General features: G+C 40.9%; 1 protein-coding gene across 3 annotated transcripts; it reads left to right on the top strand.

The window, feature by feature from the left end:
- The first annotated feature begins 360 nt into the window (after positions 1 to 360).
- Positions 361 to 17454, top strand: LOC311299239 (E3 ubiquitin-protein ligase RING2-A-like). 3 transcript variants are annotated; one of them, XM_084422711.1, is made up of 7 exons: positions 361 to 528; positions 1020 to 1114; positions 1741 to 1901; positions 2037 to 2252; positions 3744 to 4064; positions 15845 to 16052; positions 16135 to 17157. In XM_084422711.1, the coding sequence occupies exons 2-7, from the start codon at positions 1034 to 1036 to the stop codon at positions 16282 to 16284; spliced, it is 1137 nt and encodes a 378-aa protein (XP_084278837.1). In that variant the 5' UTR covers positions 361 to 528; positions 1020 to 1033; the 3' UTR covers positions 16285 to 17157. The 3 variants fall into 3 exon arrangements, with proteins under 3 accessions (XP_084278837.1, XP_084278839.1, XP_084278838.1); XM_084422713.1 differs by having other exon boundaries at positions 409 to 528; positions 15845 to 16045; positions 16574 to 17454; XM_084422712.1 differs by having other exon boundaries at positions 430 to 528; positions 1005 to 1114.
- Positions 17455 to 25276: the final 7822 nt, after the last annotated feature.

The following is a 25276-nucleotide window of genomic DNA, read 5'->3' as shown; positions in this document are numbered from 1 at the left end:
ATGTGAAAAGAATAAATATATAATATAAACCTGATTTTTCTGTTATCCATATATCACATTCACAAATGTAAATGTTCTAAATGAAACCCTTTTTTTTTTCTTTTTTTTTTTTATTTAAACTTGAGATGAAAATGTATTTTGAATCTATTGAGTTCTCTAAAAAACTTGCTATTACAACAGTGACGTTTTTAAGGACTTGGCACTTAGGCTAATCTGGACTGAAAGACTGAAGGACCCTGGAGTATTGTTGTATTGTTATGGTATGACAATGATGACAATTGTTGTTACTGTTCTTTCAAGCATTTAATAATAATAATAATAAAAAGAAAAGAACAAAAGAAGAAAGAAAGAAACACGTGCGCGCAGTACTGTAATTCGCCGCTAGAGGGAATCGGGCAGGAAGTGAGAGGTGACTCCGAAGATCAAAACATCCGGTATAAGGATGTTAGAATATTAGGAGGTTTTTCTCGCGTGTGCTGAAAAAGTTCAGCAGCAGATGACATTCTGACCGCACACAGACATTTGAGGGTGAGTGTCAGTTTTCGTTAGATCTTCATCATCTCTTACTGTCGATTAAACTAACATAAAAGTACCGAAAAGTACTATAGTATTACCATCATGTTTCTAAGACATGGTACTGTGGTAACGTTAGATTTTTTTTAAGTAACGTTACATTGGGACATCATGTAAATACCAATGTTGATATCATTGGTATTATCGTTTATCGTTCAAACCGTAAATCTACCTAATTATTGTTCATTTGTTTATGTTATAAATTTTAAAATAAAGCAGAAAACAACACACGATTTTTTGTAGGAGAAAATTATTTCGTAATAAAGATTGTTTCATCGAATCAGTCCAGGAAGTTTGTCTTATGTGTGCATGTTTTGTTTCAAACGGGTTACATTTCATTTTGTTAATATTCTAAAATAACCATTTGAATGATTATGTTCCTAAACTGGCAGTAATAGCCTATGACGTTTGCATGGGTTGTGCGTGTAAAGTGTGTTCTGTTTCAGTTGTCAGTGAAGTCATGATGGCGAATCCAGTTAGTGTTCAGACTCTGAGTAAGACATGGGAACTGAGTCTATATGAACTCCACCGAACGCCACAGGTACATACACAATGACTCACACAATTATAAGTTTATAATAGGAAAGATCCACCCAACTTTTTTTAGAGGTAACTTACATAGGCAAGTAACGTTATGGTTTTGCAATACTTATCAAAGAATAAAAGGGACATTAAAAATGGTCAGACAACCTCCATTGGACCATTTGAGATTAACCCATATGGATGTTGTTCAAAGCCCCATTCACAGTCGTTGCATGTCGCTAGTTGTTGTACTGTCACTAGGCATTCCTAGTTCTACCTGCAGTTTGCAACCTTAGCCATATTATTCGATGTGTCATTTGTTAATGATGCTTCAAATGTGTTTAGAGATGTGAAATTTACTTTCTATTTCTCTGACTCTTGACTACAGTCCATTTCCATTACAGTCTCCATTTCCATAAAGTTAAAAGTGCCGTCAGTTTCTACGTCAATAATAGCAGCAGCAAACAAAATAATGGTGATTAATAAATCAATTTCCCAATCATTCACACTGGCCCTTTCATCCTAGTGCCCCTATATATTCCTGAAACATAGAGATGAATCAGAATTTGATGCACACTTTTAATTTGAAGTTTTTATTGTTTATAGAAGTTATAGTAAGTTCCACTCATGTATGGATTGTTTCAGGAGGCGATCATGGACAGCACAGAGATTGCTGTGTCGCCCAGAAGCCTCCACAGTGAGCTTATGTGTCCCATCTGTCTGGACATGCTAAAAAACACCATGACCACCAAAGAGTGTCTGCATCGTTTCTGCTCCGAGTGCATCGTCACCGCACTTCGATCAGGGTAAGACTACATTTTCTGATCGAACGCTTTTTCTTTTACATTTAAGAATGATCAGATCATCTGCCATTTTTGGGTGCTTTCAATTAATCTGATATTTTTTGCTCAGTTTTGCCCTTTAATTATTTTCCGCTGCAGAAATAAAGAATGTCCGACCTGCAGGAAGAAGCTTGTGTCCAAGCGTTCTCTACGTGCTGACCCAAATTTTGATGCCCTGATCTCTAAGATGTACCCTAGCCGTGATGAGTATGAGGCCCATCAGGACAAAGTTCTGGAGCAGCTCAGTCGACTGCACAACAAAGAGGCACTCAACAGCAGCATCGAGCAGGGACTGCGCATGCAGGCCAGACACAGGTCACAGCACAGCTAGGAGTGCATATGCATGTCAACAAAGAAATAGTGCCTCAAAAATGACAATTCTCTCATTATTTATATACCTTCACGTTGAACACTGAATAAAAAATCTTGAGCAATTTTCATGCAGCACTTTCTATAGTGAAAGAAAAATGTGCACTGCTACAACAGGTTGAATGTTAATGGTAACATCAAACTTAATTGGTTCTGGCATCTAAAGACTTGGCATATAGTGCACAAGTTTTGTATACTACTAATGGTACTTTTGGTTGGTATCTCCCCATCTATAGTATATAGTATGTATATTAGGGTGGTCCTCATCAGGTTTGTGCAAAATGTTAGTGTTTTAACCTCTTAAACTGTTCCTTTTAACTTCAAAATTGGAAATATGCAAAAATGTTGACAAAAAAAATTATATTTAGAGGTAGCTCAATCATGTGGAAGATTGCCTATGTTAAGCTGTGCGGCGTTATTGTGATATGCAAGTAATATTAAAAGTTGCTGCAAATGAACTACATTTTATTGAAATCAGAGCAACACTGACATGACAACAATGACAACAATCTCAAAAAAAGCACAAAGTTTTCAACAATCCCTCATTTCTGATGCTCAGCAGCCAGTGTTGACTTTTTGCAGTCTGGATAGATCCGTCGTTGATCTTCCACCACATGAAGGAGAAACTGCAATTGTTCTTCAGAGTGTGTGAGATAGCCATTGTATTCTTGAATCAGAGCCACTCCTCTCTCGGCGTGATCATTGACTACTTTCATTGCATGTATAATTGCCTGTGCCTCCTGATAATCTGCTTGATTCGGCCAAAGTTCCGGGTCAATTTCAAGGAACGTAATGTAATTTTTTAAACCAAAAAATGTGCTCTAAACCCAAACAATAACCAAGGTGATCATCAATAGAAATATGTATTGATTCCACCAGGAAAGGTAAATCTGCTAAACCAGGTCATGGATGGATTAATTTGGATTTAGTTTCTACAATAAGTAAACTGAGATATGCATCTAAAAGTACAGTACTATGTACTATGGAATATGTGGAGATTTTTTTGGAATTTTACTAGCCAGGTACAATACCAATTCAAATGATTGTTTTTTTACGAAAATCATCAAAATCTCAGAAAGTTTAAAGCTATTGAGCTACCAGTAATTATTATGTTACTGCCATAAAAATTGGCATGCTGTATTTTCTTATATAAAGGAACAATTTGAAGGGTTAAGAGCATGACAATTGCGACTTTAAAAATAAGGACCACCCTAATGTATATAGACTGTTTATCCGTAAGTGTTCATATCATTTTATTTCATTTTACCTTAGATGCACTTATGTTTGCCAAGGGTTTTCATGACCATTTTCCACCTTCTCACGGAGACTTAGTTAAATAGGAGTACTGTACTTTTAAGATATTTTATTTATATATCTGAAATGAGTAACAAAGTTTGCATGTTGGATAAACAGAGTGCATTTCCTCCCTTTTTTTAGAGCTCAGCGTGTCCGTAAGCTGCATCCAGAGAGTGAAAACACTACCTTTAGCGGTGGTGAAGACAACGGTGACACTCGTTCACACGTCTCGCACGACTCCGCGCCTTCACACCATACCTCTGCCCCTGCAAGCTACGCTCCAGAGGCCGGACCGAGTTGCAGTAAAAAGCAGAAAATGTCTGATGATTCTGGACCTGAGGCTTTTGGAGAGAGTCGTACACCTCCTGGACAACTGCCAGGCCATGGGCTGAGCTCAGAAATTGAACTTATATTTTGCCCACATCCCCTGCTGGTCAACAACCAACAGTACAGCCAGACAAGGTATAAGGAAAATGAGTGACTGAGGGTATATGGGCAATTTTTTAGTGAGAGAACAATTGTACATGATAAATTGTAACAGCATAGTAATGTAGAAATATTACATTTGCCATAATTTCTATATTTTACCTACGTCACCTACTCACATACTCAGACTTCCACATTAAGGCCAGGAAGAGATCTTTCTTCCGGGACATGTTAGTAAATGTTTTAAGCTTCTCGTCGGGGTCCTAATCACCCTGTCTGGATTTATTTTGCGATAGCAACTGGCTGGATGTTAATTATTACACTTATTACATGGCTACTTGCCATATAAGTAAATAATTGGACAAAATATTGATTTGAGCAAAAATATTTGAAATATTTTATTTTTATATTTTATTTGCTCATTAAGCTCAACGTTTCTGCAAAGGAAAACTGTTCATAGTCAAGTCACCTTCATTATATTATTATATCATCATTATATAATGCTTTTTACAATACAGATTGTTTCCAAGTAACTATACAGTGATAATAGGAATAGTTTTGGCTGTACAGCAGCTCTAGAAGAAAGTCATTGTCTATCTTAAAGGCACACAATGCAGTTTCCGTTTTTCTCAAACAGTGACCCCTAGAGTCGCTGTGGAGTACTTGTATTTAACATTACTGTTGTAAATACCACTCACGCAGAGCCGTCGTTTTCTTTTCCTTGACTCTTCCGACCGCGCTTTCTTCGTCAACTCTGCCATGATTCACGTCTTAAATGCGTGCTAGTGTCTTCCAAAGAGGCTACTTCATATGTTGTTAATGTATGTGACGTCGTGCCGTAAAGCAAGTCGTGGTTCTCGCGAGATTTGTTAGTGCGCCACCTCTCATACCTGCATTGCTGGTTTTGGCCCCCTTCTTTGCTATCGGGATGATTCTCCCTACTACGAGTTTGTTTACCACCGAAATGATTTCGAAGCTGTTATATTAAGGTACACATCTTGCATAGTGTGCCTTTAAGCAAGTTTTTAATTGATTAATTTCCGTTGTAAAAATCATTAGTTATTAACTTAGCTTGCACAAAACCGTTTTCAACTGAAAACAGAAAACTTTTAATGCATTCAAGCTGTTCATCTACACGACAACAACGTTTTGGTGGCCTGAGAATGCAAACTTTGAAGTAGGTTTCAAAGTGCAAGTTTTAAAAACAATTTTTGAAAGCAATTTTGAAAGTTTTCAAGTTTTGAGAGCAATACCGTCATCATCTCCGTGTAAACTTCAAAAACGTGAATCTGAAAATGGTGGCGGCATGCACATGCTTATTACGTGTTTAGTTTATAGGCATGCGCGTTTGAATGCGTATGTGCTACAGCACGTAGTCTTTCTTTACAAAGTGACATTGCCAATTAATTGTCTGGCATGCATAATACAGTGTTTTTAGTCGTTACCGCGGATGTACAGAGGACATTTATGTCGATGAGGCCTTCGCAGGGGATAGTCTAGTTAACACGTTCTCTGCTGACACTTCAGGGCTGCGTTGTGGTCGTGTCTAGGCGCAGGCTTCATCTGATCTGGATACGGCCTGGAACCAGCTGAGTACGGTAAACCTCGGGATAAACAGAGAGACTAATATTAGTGTAGATGCCATTCTTCTTATGATGTAACGAGTGCATCAGGTGTTATGAGAAGTGTTCCCGGTTCCCGCTGACATAATTTATGCAGCCTAATAATCATTTTACATGATTTGAATTATATATATAAAAAATAAAAATAAATGATAGAGCTAAACCATTTAATGCTTTGTAAGTAATTAGCAAGATTTTGAAATGTATACAATGTTTAATAGGGAGCCAAAGCAGTGTTCACAGAATGTTTCGGTTATGTTATGTAACCTTTGTTCCCTGAGTAGGGAACGAGAGACTATCACTATGGGAACACATTTGGTTTGGACGAATGTCTGAAGCCCTTATACCATCACACCAATTTGATTGGCCAATAGCGCTTAGCACCACTCTAAGAATACGTCATGTATGCTTCATATTAGTGTGCTGCACGCTATTTCCTCAGATACCAAGACGAAGGAAGCACTATTCAAGTATGGGAAGGCAGGGATAGCAGTGTCTCGTTCCCTACTCAGGGAACAAAGGTTACATACGTAACCGAGATTTTCCCTTTCATAGGTCTCTCAACACTGCGAATATCGCTATGGGAACGATTTATACCATAACGCCTTTCACATACCTGAAAATAGCTGGAAGACCGTGGAAAGCATCCGCTCAAGCGGATAAGACCTGGGAGCTGGGAGCCATCTTCACATCCAGACCGTAGAACTTGATAAAAGTGTTCGGAGAGGACCATCCTGCCGCAACACAAATATCCTCCCCTAAAAAGAGCTTGAGAAGAAGCCATTCCTCTAGTGGAATGGGCACGCCCACCTAGAGGCAAAGCCAAACAATAAACACACAAACAATTGCTCCGATCTACGCCACTGGGCTGAGCGGTCGACATAGACCTTCAGTGCCCTGACCGGGCAGAGGCAGAGAGGCTGTGCATCACTCCCAGTTTCCGAATCAGGAGGGGAAAAAGCCTCCAGAACCACCTGCTGGGAACGAAAAGGGGTTTACATAACCTTAGGAACGTATCCTGGCCTGAGACTTTAACCAGCCTGGGGGCAAAGTTCATACAGGAAGAGCTGACAGAAAGAGCCTGCAGGTCCCCTATTCTCTTAAGAGAGGAAAGGGCCACCAAAAGAACTGTCTTAAAGTCCCCGTGAACCGGAAGTTGCAAACGACTTTTCTCCAGTGTTGTGACGTATTTCCAGGTGAAACGGAATATTGAACAAGAGGGCAGGGTTTTACTTTAGCGCTCCTCCTCTCCATCTCTCGCTCATAGCAGACTAACGGTTTGAGGCTCGTTAAGCGTTTTCAACCCAAGCCGTCAAACTGACGTCAACATGTCTTTTCTTCTTCATCTGTATTTGTCTGACCCTGCTGACCCAATGAGCATTTCACTGTCCAATGGTCATGCCTTAACTGCAATTTCTGGTATTGCATTATTATTGCATGCTTCTCATGGGCATTTAATAATTTTTGAATTTCAGTCTGAGTTAAATCTCTTTTTTGGCTTATTTTATCTGTAAAAGAAAACGTGCCTAATAATTATGCACACCTGAATATGAGACGGTTTTCATTTCCAGCCTTCATGAACAATTATATATCACTTTTAAATGATTAAATACAAAATTAATAGTAATTATTCAGATTAATGTGGTTTGGAATTGGTAAAATGTGCCTGGAAAAAAAATATTATCAGAAAAACAACGTGCCTAATAATTCTGCATGCAGTGTATAAGCATACAGACGCCTCATAGAGGGGGCCCTAGAATTAAGGATAGTATCTGTAATCTCAGCCGAGAGTCCAGAATACATTAGCGCACCCCAATTAGGGGCCAAACCCACAGCTTCCATAGATCCGGACTGGGATTAGGGCTGTGGCGGTAAACTTGACAACTGCACCACCGCAGTTGCAAAACGCCACCGCGGTGGCTGAGTAGTACCGGCGATGGCCCGCCAAAAAAAATTTTTGTAGGTGAATGCTGTTTTACATGAATATTATGACACGAGTGAAGCACAAAGCTTTGTTTACAAAATAAATTATAGGTTAGCAATTAAATGTTACATCGCAGCCATGGAAACATTGGGATTCATGACGAATGAGAGAGTTGTGCGTGAGCCCATAAATTTAAGCTTTGTCGGCTTTGAATTCTGGTTTGCGATCTGGTCACCCGATTATCAGCGAATTTAACAATATTCCATTAGTTATTCCATATAGAAAGCTTGAATTGTCTACTTTTAAACAAAACAATTCAAAACGAAAAGAAACCGACTAGCCTACTCTCTGCTTATGTAGGCTAATCCGTATGAAATGTGCATTTCTCTCTATAGGCGCGTTCACTGCGAAGATGACGAGTCAGCATCGTCAACTTAATCTTTGCAGGCAACACTGACAAAGAAAATACTAGTTTATTGATAAACGATTAAAATGTCTCCTTGCTATATTTGACACATTCATAATCATTACTTTTGCAGTTCTTTGTGACAGCTGTTATGTGCGTTATTGGCAGCGTCACCCTCTGGGTACATGAACGCGTCACCACTGCATCAGCACCAAAAACATGGAGATTTTATTTTAGAGAACAATCGCACAACCTATGCGATATTCTATAATTAAATAAACTAATTGAATATTCAAAAATTGTGACTCATCCCTGCATTGAATCTCTTGTTTCTTTTCCCAAATCTTCACTCATGTCTCACCCATTTTCTAAGGGGATTATAAACATTTCTTCATTGGTTCGCTTTTAATTAGGCCTATTATATTCGCATTCTTTACTGTGGTAAAGTAGAAAAACGCTGTAGGACAGATAGCCTACATTTTTACTTGCACGTCAAATTCTTTTTAACACAGTGTGTGCTTGTTATTAGACATAGTAAGGCGTGTCAAATTTATTTGTAGGCTAAACTGTACGTGTTTCACACGTGCGGGTGATTTTAGTTTCGCTCTCTCTGGCAGCGCTCTCTCCCACATCCCTCTCAAAGCGCAGAGCGGTAGGCTTATCACGCATCTTTGTGTGAAAAAAAAAATAAATAAATTGGATTTCACTTTATTATATTATTTAAGTTACCATTATTTACTGATATGTATTTCAATCCATTACATGCTTTAGTGTTTTGTTTCTTTGACGGTATTGCTCAAATAGACACTTCATTTTTTTTTTTTTTTTTATAACCCCCCAACCACCGGGGTGGTAAAAAAAACTGCCACCATCACAGCCCTAACTGGGATGCCAAATTGTACCCTGGGCCTGAGTGAACAGGTCTGATCTTAGGGGAACCTCCCACGGAGGGCTGACTAACAGACTGACCAGGTCTGATAACCATATCGGAGTGGGCCAAAACGGGGCCACCAGCAACAAATGTCTCACTTTGACTTCTTTTACTCTGAGGAGGACTGCTGAGTGTAATCGAAATGGTGGTAATGCACAAAGCCTGGCCCTGGGCCACTCCTGAGCCAGAGCATCCAGTCCCAGAGGCGACGGAGGAGACGGGGAGAACCAGAGTGGGGCAGTGTGTAGTCATGTTTGACGCAAACAAATCTACCTCTGCTCGGCCAAACAGCTACCATATGAGGCTCACCACTTGAGGGTGCAACCTCCATGTTCCAAGCCCTGCCTTGAAAGCAGGTCTACTCCCAGGTTCAGATGGCCTGGAATGTGAACCGCCCTGACCGACAGAAACTTGGTCTGCACCCAACGGAGGACACGCTTTGCCAACCTATACAGGGGACGTGAGTGTAGACCTCCTTGGCAATTCAGGTACGAAACTACAGTCATGTTGTCCGTCCTGACCAATATGTGTACCCCTTCAGACAGGGTGAGAAAAGTTTGAGTGCCAGAAACACTGCTAGCAATTCCAAAGGATTTATGTGCCACCCGCAATGTTCCTCTTCCCAGACTCCAGAAATTGGGCGACCTTGATAGACTGCCCCCCAGCCTGTGAGGAATGCGTCTGTCGTGATCGTCTTGCAACGACAACATGCCCCCAGCTGGACTCCTCTGTAAAGGAGTGAAAGTCTCGACCACGGATGCAGAGCATAAAAGCCTCTTCGTGTGATCATTACTCTGCAAAACGGGTGGCAATGGGGTGTGATCCCTTGATTTTTGGTCCACCACTGGAACGGTCGCATGTGGAGCAGGCCAAACTGAACCACAGGGGACGCTGCTGCCATAAGACCCATCAGTCTGCGGCACAAACCCACCTGGACTCGACATCCTGTCCTGAATTGACTCAGACAGTACTGCAATGACTGAACACGTGCAGGAGACGGCATCGTGTGAGAGTCTAGTTTTATGCCCAGAAAAGTTGTGTATTGACGTGGCAGCAACACACTCTTCTGAAAGTTTATGCGTAAACCCAAGCTCCTCAAATGGCTGAGTACCAAGTAGGGCTGTCAAAATTGCTCAAAAATGACGTTCGAATATTCCCTCTAAAAAACACACATATATTCGAAATACAAAGAGACATAACTACTTGTATAGGTAGTTTATTTAAGTTTAAACATTTTTGACAATGTATTACCTACACAAAAACAAGTAAATCAACTAATGACCAAGACCGCAGACCTCACTCTCGCTCGTTCACTCGCACTCGCAGGCACTCTTCAAATATAGCAGTCTTCATTTAGTGATTGAAACAAATATTATTAACATTAATTGAAGTTTTACAGTATATAGAACCGACATTGAATGCTCCGAGCGAGCTGTGCTGTGGTAAACATGGAACTTTTCCTTGACATGAAACGGTAAATAACTGTTCCACGGCTAGGGATACGGTACCTTGGTTCCATTGCTTGACAGAACTCCCCGAAGCCTGCCCCATCCACGACACAGATCGGGCTCATGTCCTTACAAATGAACGAAATTAATTTCTGCGTTATGGCCTCTTGTTGTGTTGCAGACAAAGAGCTTGTGGCGGGCGGTGCAAAATAAGTGTCAAGACGTGGCTGTTTAGCTGGAGTTCCACACATTATGCCATGCTCATTTGGGTGCACATTTTCGAGATGTGACCTCATGTTGCTAGTGGTCGAATGGTATGCTAACTGTATCTTACATAGCTTGCATACTACTTTATCTCGCGGCTCCACAATTTTACCTTCTACCGACCAAAATCCAAAGTACTTCCAGACATGGCTTTTTAGATTTTGGGGGGTTAAAATCACTTTCTCTGCTGCGGTTGAGTTGGGCTCTGCACTTTCTGCCATCTTCCATGTAAGTCAACTTTCAGCAGTGACGCTGTGCCAGACAGTGCGACTCCTGTTACCTGTCCCTGACCCCTCAGGCAGCGCGCCCACTCGCAAAGCAGACAGCCGCACCTCTGCTACCGCGGGCGTGTTTTTTCCACATTCGAATATTAATTTTCACCTTTGAAATTCTGTTTTTTAAAACTATTCGAATATATATTCGAATTTAGAATATTCATTGACAGCCCTAGTACCAAGTTTCGATGTACTTTTGCCAAGTCCTGAGATTAAGCTAATATCAGCCAATCGTCCAGGTAGTTTAAGATTCAGACGCCCTGGAGCTGCGTCCATTTTGTGAACGTTCGAGGAGCCAGAGCTAGTCCGGGCCCGTCTTAGGGCCCCAGTCTCTGCGAGGGAGCTCCATAGGCGATGGTTTACTTTGCTGTGCCTCACGGGGGCACTGCAGGGAAGACGAGCACGAACGGACTGTAGGTGGTTGTCGCTCTCCCTATGCCTACGTGGAATAAGCTAGAGGAAAACAGCAGATTGCTCTTTTGCTGCTCGAAATTTCTCCACCACAGCGGTCACAGACTCGCCAAATAGACCGTCTTTGGACATGGGGGCATCCAACAGGAAGGTCTTATCTCTTTCTTTGATGTCAGTAATAGTGAGCCAAAGGTGGCGCTCTACAGACACCATACCCATGGACCGGCCTACTGCTCGGGCAGTGTGCTTGGTAACTCTAAGCGCTAAGTCAGTGGCCCGTCTGAGCTCTTTAACAGCCTCTGGAGTCAGGCCTTCTCCCTCATCCAACTCTTTAAGCAGCTCTGCTTGATAGACCTGAAGTACAGACATCGAATGAAGAGAAGCTGCTGCCTGCCCAGCGGCCATGTAGGATTTCCCAACCAAAGCGGAAGTAACTCTACACGGTTTGGATGGCAGGGCCGAAGAAGGTGCGATATGAGCCGCGAGAGTCTTTTCGACGATCGCCATTGCAGCGTAGCCGTGATCCCTCATTTTAGAGACTGTGCACAACCGCGGGATTTGTGATTCGCGCCGAAAAAGGCTGCTTCCAAGACTTCGAAACCTCGTGGTGGAGGTCTTGGAAGAAAGGGAGAGGCCTACAGGGCTGGGCTGGGCGCGGCTAGTCAAATAGCAATCGTCCAGCTTTGACTGGGCCTGAGTTTGAGCAGGCTCGCTGTCCCAATCCAGCCCCAGCTTGTTTACAGCATGAGTAACCACGTATAACAGCTTGTTATAGGACGGAGAAGTGCGCTTTTCCTGTCCGTTCAGAGGGAGAGAGCCCACATAATGCCTATAAGCTCCTCAGAATCAGAGGCCACGGTAGACAAAACATCTTCGTCGAAAGGGCCACAACCGAAAGAAATCGCATCGCGAGCTTCTGGAGTAGGCCACAAATCATCACGAACGAAAATGACGGGGTCCGAGAGAGAGAGAAAGGGCGAATATTCCGTCTGCTCACTCTCTATTCGCTCTGGCTCATAATAGTCACCCCAAGCATCCATCTCGTGCGGTGCCTAGGTAACCGCATAAATGGAGAGGCAGGGGTTAGACACATGCAAGGCCTTCTTTCCTCAGAAAGCAGGTGATTATAAAGCGCAAAACTTTCAAAAGCTGGCTATCACAGTGACGACAGTCAGATAGGCCATTAAGTGTCACCTGGGCATGTTTAAGATCCAGACATTGCACGCACTTGTCATGAGTGTCCCCTCCTGTGATGAACCTGTCACAAGGGTCGATGCATTTCTTGAAACTCGTCGTGTCCACTTGAGAGTAGTAGTAAGACTGCTCTGAATTATAGCAAATAACACAATAAACACGCTTTCCTACAGAAAATACGCTTCCTGAAGGAATAAAATCTGAGGAAATGGTGCGCAGCACACTAATATGAAGTATTCTTAGGGTGGTGCTAAGCGCTACTGGCCAATCAAATTGGTGTGATGGTATAAGGGCTTCAGATATTCGTCCACACCAAAGGTGTTCCCATAGTGATATTGCAATGTTGAGAAACCTATGAAAGGGAACCGGGCTAATATGATCATAATTCCTGGTTCTGCATTTTGGACAAGCTGGAGTTTAAGCGTGCAGGGCAACCAACCAGTAGAGCATAGGCAATAATCTAGCCTTGAGGTCATGAATGCATGAGCTAACTTTTCCACATTTGTCATTGAGAGCATAATTTATATATATATTTAAGATGGAAGAATGCGATTTTACAAATGCTAAGATTGGTAGCTTTCAAATGAAAGATAGGTATCAAAGAGCACGCCCAGGTATTACGTGCAGGGGTTTTTGGTCTAATAATTAGAATCTCTGTTTTTTCAGAATTAAGTAGTAGGAATTTACTTGTCATAATTTTTTTAATATCAGTTATGCATTCCATTAATTTTGTGAATTGGTAAGTTTTGTTGGGACGCGAAGAAATATAGAGCTGAGTATCATCAGCATAACAGTGAAAGCTAAAGAAATTCTTCCTAATGATATATCGCCCAAGGGTAGCATGTACAGGGTGAAAAGCAACGGTCCTAGTACTGAGCCTTGAGGTATTCCATACTGAACTTGAAATGACATCCTTTCATTTACTGCTACAAACTGATAACGGTCAGATAAGCATGATTTGAACCATGCCAATGCAATTCCACTAATGCCAAAATAATTTTCGAGTCTATTCAAAAGAATATTGTGGTTGATATTATTAAATGCAGCACTAAGATCCATTAACACTAATAGAGAGATAAAACCATGATCGGATGATAAGAGCAAATCATTTGTAACTCTTAATGCGAGCAGTCTCAGTATTATGATACAATCTAAATCCTGAATGAAAATCCCTGCAGCTACCATTTCTTTCTAAAAAGGAACAGTTGTGAGGATACTGCCTGTAGGATCAAGTTGCGTTTTTTTAATAAGCGGTTTAATAATAGTCAGCTTAAAAGTTTTCGGTATGTGTCCTAATGACAAAGAGGAATTAATGATATTCAGAAGAGGACCTATGACCTCTGGAAGAATCTCTTTCAGTAGCTTAGTCGGTATAGGGTCTAACATACATGTTGTTGATTTAGATGATTTAAAGAGTTTAGACAATTTTTCCTCACCTATAGCAATGAATAAATGGAAGTTTTCCTCCGGGACACTACAATGCACTGGCTGATGCGATGCTGTATTAGAGAGTTGTGTGGTTATAATTTTCTCTCTAATATTAACAATCTTGCTAGCAAAGAAGTCATTACTGCTGTGCTGTTTGGAAACGTCTGGGGTTGAAGCTTTATTTCTCGTTAATTTAGCCACTGTATCAAATAAATACCTAGGGTTGTGTTTGTTTTCTTCTAAGAGGGTTGAAAAAATAGCAGATCTAGCCGTTTTAAAGGCCTTTCTGTATGCAATAGTGCCGTCTTTCCACAAAATGTGGAAAACCTCTAGTTTTGTTTTCTTCCAGCTGCGCTCCAATTTTCGGGCTGCTCTCTATGGGGGCCCTGAGTGTGCTCATTGTACCACGGCGCAACTGTCTAAAGTGCTGGAAAAGAGAGAGTCAATAGTTTCTGTTGGAACATGGAGTTCTTCTAAGCTATCTGGTATGAGGAGGAGATTAAACTGATCAGGAATATTATTTATAAAGCAGTCTTTAGGGGCAGAAGTGATAGTTTTTACTATATTTGTATCAGGGAGTTGGTTTTTCAGCCTTTACTGAATGGAGTATACTAGATAATGATCTGAGATGTCATCGCTCTGCTGCAGAATTTCAACGCCATCAACATTGATTCCATGTGACAACATTAGATTTTGATGTAGTATGATTACGACAATGAGTGTGTCCTGACAGGTGTTGCCTAAAGCTGGGGACACTTGACGACTGTCAGACCGATTATGAATGTAAATTGGTTGTTACGACTGATCATGCTCAAACGGACCGAGTTTGTTCCTTTTGCGCTCAGTCGGTGTTTAAAGTCATGTAGTGTGCGGTGTCTAAATATTCTAGTCTTAGAATTTAAGAGTAAGCTGTTGCCAGTTAAGTCTTAGAATGTTTCAGCTAGTCGTTAAGTGTGTCCCCGGCATAACTCCAATAGAGTTTAGAATGTCTCTAAATGCCAATCCCAATGCGCCTTTTTCTATTATGTAAGTGGATTCTAAAATCATCTACAATCAGGACTTTATCTGCAGCCAGTACTAACTCTGATAGAAAATCAGTCTGTATGGTGGCCTGTATACAGTAGCCAGCACAAATGTCAAGCGGGATTTATCACTTACACTAGATAGCATTACATAAAGGACCATCACGTCAGAAGAATTATATTTGAAACTAGACTTAAGTAATACTGAAGATATTACTATAAATTACAGCAACACCCCTCCCCCTTTGCCTTTCAGACGATGCTCGTGTTTATAACAGTAATCTTGGGGGTAATCATAGCAAGCAGCTTTAAGTCTAGACAAAGTTTAAACAAGACAGACATTTTAGGGATAATGTAATGTACCTTTATTACACAGCTTTTCACCACATGAATAATGATGGGGACATGAAATATTGATTTGAGCTTTAAAATCGTATCTGTTTATTATCTTATAATCCATCGCAGTTTACAAAACTATCTTTCTAGCAAAAAGATTGAACACTTCAACAATATTACCATAGGCTTACAGTTACCATTAATACTGAGGTCCTCCGGTTTCATTTAACAGTAAATAGTCGATAACTGAGGCGAAGATGGCAGCAGCTGACTTCGAATTGTGATAAGAGAGAAAAGAAGCACTGGCCTCAAATAGCCATATGAATGTCATTATATAGTGTTGCTGTTGACGATAGTAATTATTAGGGAATACCTAACCTCAGAATGTCATGACTGACCAATCAGAACAAAACATTTCAGAGTGCTGTGTATTTACACATATTGAACATTGTTTTCTTTTTCTTTTTTTAAGATGTTACTCCTAAAGCTTTATGGATGGAAATGTAATTATGGGAATTAACATATTGGGTGCTACATTCTCCTTTCTGTTGTCAGATATGTCAAAACCACAGCAAACGCCACTGTAGACCACCTCTCCAAATACCTGGCTCTCCGCATTGCTCTGGAGGAAAGTCAGAGTGACACGCAGGGGAACAGAAATATGGAGGGAGAGCCGGGAGCTGGCAACAGTAGTAGTAGTCTGCAGGATGTCAGTGAAAAACAGTTTACTATCTACATCAGCACAGCACGAGGACAGTTCTCTGTGAGTCACGCTGCCATCAGTACTCTAATTACAGAGAAATCAGAGTTTGGCTTGTCTTATCTTTATCATTTCTGTCTTTCAGACACTAAATGGCTCTTTGACTTTGGAGCTGGTGAATGAGAAGTTCTGGAAGGTCTGTAAGCCTCTGGAACTCTTCTATGCTCCTACACAAGACCAGAAGCAGCAGCAGGAGAATCAGACACCTCAACTGGGACATATGGATGTTATCTAAATTATCTTTAATCTAAAGGCGAATAACGGTCTCTTTATACAATTGTGACTAACTCTTGAGTTTAGAGACAGTTTATCAAGATCACCATAATCCTCCTGCACAGATACATGAACCTCCAGTCTAGACCAATGCTACTCAAACCTGTCCTGGGGACCCCCCTCCACTGCACATTTTGGATGTCTCTCTTAATGGACGCACCAATTTTGGGTTTTGCAGTCTCTACTGATGAGTTAAACCAGGCGTGTTAGATGAGGGAGAAATGTGCACTGGCGGAAGGTTCCCAGGACAGGTTTGAGAACCACTGGTCTAGTCAACTAGTCAGTCCACACCACTGAAGGACTGGAGAGATAGGCATGTAGATCAGTGTTGCCCACCCATTTTTCTCGTATGTACCATAACAAAGCAATTACCATAGACAAGGCAATAAACGTAAATTTTTAGAAACGAAGGGTTTGCTCCAATAGCTACACTTGTGGTCTTGGACACTTGAGAGTGTGTGCATGCAACAGGAACAACATGTGCAAGACTGTTCGAGGTCTGAAAAATGCCAAAGCTCAGTGCCCTTAACACACACTAAATTTACACTATCTCTAATATTGCATCGCAGCTGTATTTGAGGCTAAGCGTATCCCATCATTTATCATCGTCAGAAACTCACATGGCCCAAAATTGAGATGTCAAGAAAAACTTTCCAGTGTAAGTTAAATAAATTAGATACTGCATATCATTTGGCATGTGTATTTTGTAAAATGTTTGCAACTGCTTTTCATCACTTAAATTAGAAGCACCATAATTTTTAATCTTCTTACAAATGATCTTCCTCCAAACTTCAATCCACCAAAATCAAAATATGAAATGTAAATACAGCTTTGTAAAAAAAAACACACACACACAAAAAAACATGCTATTGCCATTTTTTCACTATGATGTGTTGCATTAGGGAATCAAAGTTCTACACACACTTGTGGTTTTCACACCCACTTGAACACTTGGGCCAAATACATGGAATACATCATGCAAGTAGACAAGTAGTGAAGTGCAAAGACCGCAAGTGTTGGTAATAGGGCAGACCCTAAATTCAAGTAATTTGCAGCTGTTGTATGGTGGCATGTTATAGAGTCTCAGCTTATATTAGTGAAATACAGTATGTATAAAAGTTTATGAGGCGTCAAAAAAATACCTCTGAACTGTCTATATTGAAGGATCTGAGGATTCTTGGTAGCAACCTGTGCGTGTAGCCCAAAAGAGTGGCCATGCATTTGTATCATTTCATTTGTTTTTGTTCATTTATACTAATTTATCACATTTATTCATATAGTCATTTAACGATTTATATTCTCATTTTTACAATTACTTAATGTACTGCTTCCTGCTTTCCCCCTGCCTCTGAGGTTGATACAATGCAATATGTTCCGCTTCCTGTGCAGATATCAGACAAAACAGCTTCTGATGGGATCTGGTAAAGAGAATGGATCCAATATTCCCAGTGGATTGGGGCATTTTGGCCATGTTTAGACCGCCTGCAAAAATATATATTTTTTGCATAATCCAGATGGGTTTTGAAAGTCTGGACCAAAAAAAAATATATATATATATATATTTTTTTTGACAGATGTGTTTCAGTTTGGGCACACTGGCTGCTCGAATCGGATTTTCGGATTTCAAATGGTCTTTTGCGTCACTCTTAACGTGACACCAGAGGCAGACAGAGTACACAGCTACATTACTTGAGTAAAAGTACAGATACCCCTTGCTAAATTTTACTCAAGTACAAGTAAAAGTACTACAGTCAGATGTCTACTTAAGTAAAAGTACTAAAGTACTTGTTTTTAAAAGTACTTGAGTATCAAGAGTACAAGAGTACATTTTCTAAATATTGCATTACTACTGCCACAGTGCTTACATTGGTAAAAACAGCAAACACTTGAAGCGAAAACTATCATTAACTAGTCTGGCGAGGTGGGGCCACGGCTTGGCACATTCCCGGGATGCGATATTTTTTTTCCCAGGATGGTAGGGGAAGACTCCTACCTACCCCTACCCCACCCCTAAACCTACCCGTCACTGGGGGTCTTATGACCTCCATAACCCCGCCCCTAAACCTACCTGTCACTGGGGTTAAGACCAATCAGGGATGACTTCCCTAATGAATATTCATGAGTCTTCCCCTACCATCCTGGGAAAAAAAATATCGCTCCCAGGATGGACCTGCTGCGTCTTCATCCATTGTTTCTTCTCTTATCTAAATCTGACCATGGAGTTGACTTTGGCGGAAAGCTGAAGGTGATTGCTGATAGGCTGTCCCAATCAGTGGCGCCTGCACAATCCAATCACATTTGAGAGGGTTTCCGAGATGTTTCTTTTTTCCTTTTTTTTTTTTTTTTTTTAGAAGAAGTAATGGGTACTCACAGTTATGGATAGAAATGTAGTGGAGTAAAGAGTACAATATTTGCCTCTCAAATGTACTTGAGTAAAGTCATGAGTACTCCCCAAAAATTATACTCGAGTAAAGTACAGATCCCTCAAAATTGTACTTAAGTATTGTACTCAAGTAAATGTACTCAGTTACTGTCCGGCTCTGCGTGACACAACGATAACGTCAAAACCTGTGACAGACACACTGCACATGACTACAGCACGGAACATCACTATGGGTGTTTCTCAAATGGAAGCCTGCATCCTACTGAGACTGCATCCTTCCTAGTTCAGTCCATCTGAGGCTTGTAGTCTAGTGTCCTCAGCAATTAAATGCTAGAATGAGACGGTCTAATAAGAGCGCATGGTTACGTCACACATGTTCCCACCCACACGGTCATGGCACGAAAATACTATTAAAACGTAATTTTGGAAAAATACTTTGAATTACAAATCTTTATATTAACTGGCTTATTATTAATGCAATACAGTAAATGACAGCCGTCTGCAGTCTCCCAGTGGCTAACATTGTCAGTTTAGTGTTGGTGATTAATTTACAGCAAAACAAAAGATAAAGTCTATGCTTTCATGTCCGAAAACATTATTTTTGTCTTACATTTCATAAACTTAGACAAGCTCAGTACCGACTCGGTTTTCTTCAGTTTATTTTTGTGAATTGGAATGTGTGCAAAGCATTGTGGGTGATGCTGCGAAGGGTACATCTAATGCATCCTTCAAAACAGGCCGAATGAAGGATGCAAAATGAAGGCTGCCTTCCAAGGATCCTTCAAATTGAGATGCCTTCAGCTTCGTTTGATGACGTGGCAGCCGAGATATGCAGCCTTCATAAGATGCAGCCTTGAGTTCTGCACCATGACTCGACATAACACGCATATTTGGAGAGTGAGATTTGAAGCACCTACATTTTTCTTTCTCCGGTTTTGAAAGACTTGTCTGAAATGTTGGTATGCTTATGTCGTTACCAAAGCAACCCAGGCAGATACATTGATTATGTCTGGAAACACAAATCCTTTTTGATCGCTTGCAATAGGGTATATGTCGAACGTCGCATGACGAAACCGGAAACCTGGTCTCATCGCATCCGCTTGTCATAGAAAGTGTTAACAGCCGTATGAACTGACGCCGATATCTATGGAAGTTTAAGGTAATCAGCTAACCTACCTATCTCACTTTGTTATTGGCGTTTTATTCTATTTAAATATCTAAACGTTAGTGTGAAGATTTTTATTTTTTTTTACTTTTAAATATCGATCTTCACATGCGAGGGACATTGGTTATGATCATCTTTGCTCGCTCCTTTTAAGTTATCTTGAGTAAAACAGTAAAAAAATGCAAGAAGCACATACAAAAGACCTGAACCGGAAGCGATGCGTTCTGTTTTCCGGTTTCGTAATGCGACGTTCGACATATACCCTATTGACCTTTCGCCGAGCCCCGCCCCCCTTAGTTACTGTTGCTACGTCCGACAAACAAATGGTCAAACACGACCAGCGCGACAGATTGCCATGATGGGAAGAGGTATACCTGTGCGTGTCAGTGACCATTTTTGGAGCAATACCTCCGCGATATCCTCCAGATCGAGGCAAAAGGGGGTTACAGTATGCAGTGGAGGGATATATTCAAAATATAAAAATACGCAATGAAGGAGACACGACTACTATCTACGTCTCTATCGAGGCTAATGCTTACCGGTGTTCATACACATAATTGGTGATATGACAAAGAACAAGAAAACAAGTGTTTAAAAGCATTGAAAGACACTCACTGTTGTGTTTTTGTGTGAAAGAAAAAACTCTGAAAATAAAAGTGCTGTCAGCAATAATTTCTTATGTGTGTTTTTTCGCATAACACACTATGACTAAAATTTTAAATGCTGCAAAACACATGGGAGTTATATTCTCGATGCTGTAGTTTATCTGATCAGTCACAGTATATCATTAATCAAGCTTAATTTGACTTTTCAACTACAATTAGGCAGGGTGAACTGAAAGCTTTTACAATATTTTAGCTATAACTTATATCATTGACAAAAGTACGTGGTGCATTTTCTTCCAAAAATGATTTTCTTTCTCAAATTCATGCTTCAAGTTGACAACGCACAATAAACGAAATCACACAATAACTGTTTAACCAGACATAGCCTTAATTTGCATCTAAATAACTTTCATTGCTTGTCTTTCATAATGCACTTACCATAATATTTATTAGGGGGACAACAGCTCACAAAACTCGCGGTTGAGACCATAATATTTATTAGTGGGGCAACGGATCATAAAACTCGTGGTTCAGACAATATTATGTTTTTTGAGTAACAGATAGGATAGTTTTTCAGATCAGAAAAAAAAAGAAAAAAAAAACTTTAAGTAGCCATCGACACCACAGCCAGCAGACGTATTTATGCTTCGTAATGTTCGACACATTTAACTGGGAGTGGGGCCGTCCGCACTGTTTTATCCATTGTAGGCATCGCTCACGTTGTGTTTTCGGCTTTGGGAATGGAAAGAACAACTCCTCCAGACAATCTCTCGGGGTATCTAGTGTCCGATTTACAAACGCCGTGGGCGCCTTACTGTCTATGGTGGGCGCACGCTTCACCATCTTGCTAATGTTTGTCGGACCTGCTCACATAGTAACGGTTGCTATGATGTGTGATTGGACAATGGCCGTTTTGGGGGAGGGGCCGGCGAAAGGTCAATTAATAGTGAGAACAGTCTGAAAAGATCAGATTGGAGAAAAAAAGAAAAGAAAAAAAAAAATCTGATTTGCCTGCAGTCTGAACTTGCACAGTGGACAGGATCCAGCAGTGGATGACTGTTTACAATAATCAAATTGACTTAAAGCTACAATATGCAGGAATTTTTTTGCCGCTAGAGGGCGCTACATTCCAAACAACAACAACGGCGTAGCTTGATGACGATGTGAAGGAGCGTGGAATGATGGGAACTGTCGTTTTAAACTGCACCGTGGATGTAAATCAGTCAGATGGGAATCGAAAAATCATGTTCATGGATGAGGCTAAGTTCTTTTTTTATAATGACATGCTTTTTGTGGCGAGGAGGGCGTGGTTCAGCGCGGTCTGTAATGGGAGAGAGAAGAGACGAGCAAGTAGGTCAAGTGCAAATGACGAACAGTCTTATTGCAGTGATCCGCGTGGAGAGACCGCTTTTAAGCCGCGCGCTGGAACGAGAGAGAGACTGAAGAGAAAATTGGATGCAGTGAAAGAAAACCGGTGGATCCGAGCTCTCATTTTTTAACTGTTTTGTGCCGTCGCGGTTGCCACGGTGAATGCGCGTTGTGCGCGACTTTTGTTTGTTTTGCTTTATTTTAATAAAGTACGAGTCACGCCGACCCCTGTCTTCTTCCTTCCTGACTCTTTAACCTCATCACACTTTTATTTCATTAAAATGAATTAACCGCAAGAAAAGTAAGGTTTAATACTAAATTGGTTATCATAGATGTTACTGTATGTCGAATAGGCTCTATGCACGATCGCTTCCGCGTTTTGTCTCAGCCCGCCCAGTTACATCCGGTGCTGCGTCGGAAGCCGTTTTTGCATTAGGTGGAGATAATGGCAAATTACACTCGCTGTTTACAAGAACTTCCAGCGGTTAACGAGAATGATGTTAACAATATTGTGAGGCAGTTAACTGTCACACATAAGAGTAAGAAAGAGAAGTTCTTTAAATTATAAATTTCGAGCTACATCGACAAGGGTGTGTATTCTCTCATATCGCGCGAAATCCGACTAGCGAATCAGTTTCTAAAATCGTTGTCTCCGTTTCTGAGAAAATGAATTTTATTAAAGTTTTGCCGCTATACACTTCGCTATTGAGAATGAGGACATACTCATAGCAGAGCCCGTCTACGGAGAGCCTGTCCACTCCCTATTAAGCCCTATTGTACCGAATTTTGGTTGTAGTACCACCAGAGTTCCACTGGGGGCGCTCGCCATGAGTGCAAAATGAATGGGAGTCAATGGGGCTAGACGGCTAAATTTGTCTCTTTCACCCGATTGCCGTTGAGAAATCTCAGATGTGATTGTAGATTTTGCAAGTTCAACATGGGTTTTAGGTCGAAAGTTGAATGAACGAGTACTTATGTCGTTTTGATTTCTTACAGGTTGAGTTGTTGTTGCCCATAACACGCTAGCATTCTGCTAATGACGTCAGCATTCTGACGTCATTGACATTTTGAAAGACTTTTTTAAAGCAAATAAGTGACTCTAAAAAATCTAACACCCAGCATTGTGTAATTTCTTTGCATCTCCTTTCGAATACAACATTCAAATTACTAGACAAAAAATTATATCCTGAGAAAAGTGGATTTTGAGGGGTATACCGCCATTGACCTCCATTCATTCTGCACTCGTCCTGTGAGCGCCCTCATATGGAATCAGAGTGGAACTGCAACCAGTTCAGAAGCCGGAAGTGTAGTGAGAGTGAAACTTCTCGCCATATTAGACATTCTCTGCTCATAGGTAGCTTGCTGTCACGTGACGAATTGAGCCCGTCCACCATTTTGGGAGGATACGCTATCGGTTGCCAGGGGCAACAGTGCAAGAGCAATACAGAGACGGAGCAGGAAAGACGGCTCGAGGAATTATAATAAAAATTACGAGAAAATTAAGAAGAAATGGAGAAGAATGCGGCAAAAGAGAAGGGTCCTTACAGGGAGAAACTTACTACCAATGCCAAACAAATATATATATATTTTTTTTACTTTTAAATTTTAAAATACGAAAAAACTGTAACACATGGTTCCTACGGTTTCCATGACAATCGTGTGAGACACTGGAGCAGTTTTTTACACAGCAGTGTTTTCCAGGCATTCTAAAATAGTGCGACAACCTCCTCTACTACCAATACAAACAATGAACGGTGCTGGCGGGTATCCTCCCAAAATGGCGGAAAGGGGAGGATGACGCGGTCTCTGAGGGCGGGGGCGCTGTGGCGTGACGACATCTCCTCATTCTCAATAGAACGCGCTATGCGGAAGTAAAGACGCCGGCTGAGATCCTACCGGAAATACGTCAGCAGCATTCGTGCATAGAGCCTATTCATTGTTGTGATAACGCTGCGCAGTTTTACGTGTTCTAAACAATTGTTGTAAAAGTACATTCGAACATACCCACATCATTTGCCAAAATACTGATTAATCTTTATGTATAACACATGCTATATTTATTTACATGGCCATAAACACAGACGTGATAAATAATGTCAATAAACTAAACACAAATCTAAAGCAATAATACTTCCCTTACATAAACATAACTATTACCGAATGCTACATTTGGAAAATATAAAATTAAGCATGCTTTGTCGACAGAACCAGCTGCAATCGGTAAAGAATAATTGTGTTCCATAACGACTGCACAAAACAAGCTAACGTTTGTTGCTTGATAGACGCTACAACTACAACTTCCGCATTTGTCCAGGACTCCGCCAGAGAATGTCTAATAAGGGGAGAAGTTTCACTCTCAGTACACTTCCGGCTTCTGAAATGGTTGCAGTTCCAGTTTGATTCCACATGAGGGCGCTCACAGGACGAGTGCAGAATGAATGGAGGTCTATGGCAGTATACCCATCAAAATCCACTTTTCTCAGGATATAATTTTTTGTCTAGTAATTTGAATATTGTATTCGAAAGGAGATGCAAAGAAATTACACATTGCTGGGTGTTAGATTTTTTAGAGTCACTTATTTGCTTTAAAAAGTCTTTTAAAGTGTCAATGACGTCATACACATCGTACGACCAGAGATACTGCTTTACGACAATCCTTCAGTCACTTTGGTGCTTTCGCGCTCTGCACTTTCTTTTCTCTCGAGGCATTGACAACACAGCTGACACAGGTAAATACACGTGCTAGAAGAGTTTTTGTTTTGTTTGTTTCTGGTCCCGCTTCGGATGCCACGATGCCATCAAGCGGTATCTCTGGTCGTAATCAGTCCTTCACTGACCAATCAGCATTCATTAGCAGAATGCTAGCGTGTTATGGGCAACAACAACTCAACCTGTAAGAAATCGAAAGGACATGAGTACTCGTTTATTCAACTTTCGACCTATAACCCATGTTGAACTTGGAAAACCTACAATCGAATCTGAGATTTCTCAACGGCAATCGGGTGAAAGAGACAAATTTAGCCGTCTAGCCCCATAGACTCCCATTCATTCTGCACTCATGGGCGATCGCCCCCAGTGGAACTCTGGTGGAACTACAACCAAAATTCGGTACAATAGGACTTAATAGGGAGTGGGCAGGCTCTCCGTAGACGGGCTCTGACTCCGCGCAGTACGAGCGGAAACCGAGGGTAACGCGGATATGACGCAATTGACTGGCGACTCCCAGCTCCCCCCTGCTCTAACGCCCCGTTTCCTTGGTTAAAATCGCAATTTTCTCACGATTTAAAAATAGTTGGAAACATTTGGGATATTGTAAGTAATCAACTTAACAAAATATATAACACTGGCCTTGAGATTATGGGATATTTTAATGCAAAATTCTTGCATATTGTACCTTTAATATAGTCTTGATTTTAAATGGAGGTGAATGCAG

The sequence above is a fragment of the Rutilus rutilus genome (genome assembly GCF_951802725.1).
Source record: "Rutilus rutilus genome assembly, chromosome: 11".
Classification (NCBI taxonomy): domain Eukaryota; kingdom Metazoa; phylum Chordata; class Actinopteri; order Cypriniformes; family Leuciscidae; genus Rutilus; species Rutilus rutilus.
The sequence above is the reverse complement of the archived record's forward strand: the minus strand, read 5'-3'. Positions and strand labels throughout refer to the sequence as shown.

Bases quoted from the DNA above. Each gene is read 5' to 3' on its own strand.
- LOC311299239 (XM_084422711.1), top strand. From the start codon at position 1,034: ATGATGGCGAATCCAGTTAGTGTTCAGACTCTGAGTAAGACATGGGAA. The intron at 1,902-2,036 runs GTAAGACTACAT...TTTCCGCTGCAG, and splicing joins GTCACCGCACTTCGATCAGG to AAATAAAGAATGTCCGACCT. The intron at 2,253-3,743 runs GTCACAGCACAG...CCCTTTTTTTAG, and splicing joins CGCATGCAGGCCAGACACAG to AGCTCAGCGTGTCCGTAAGC.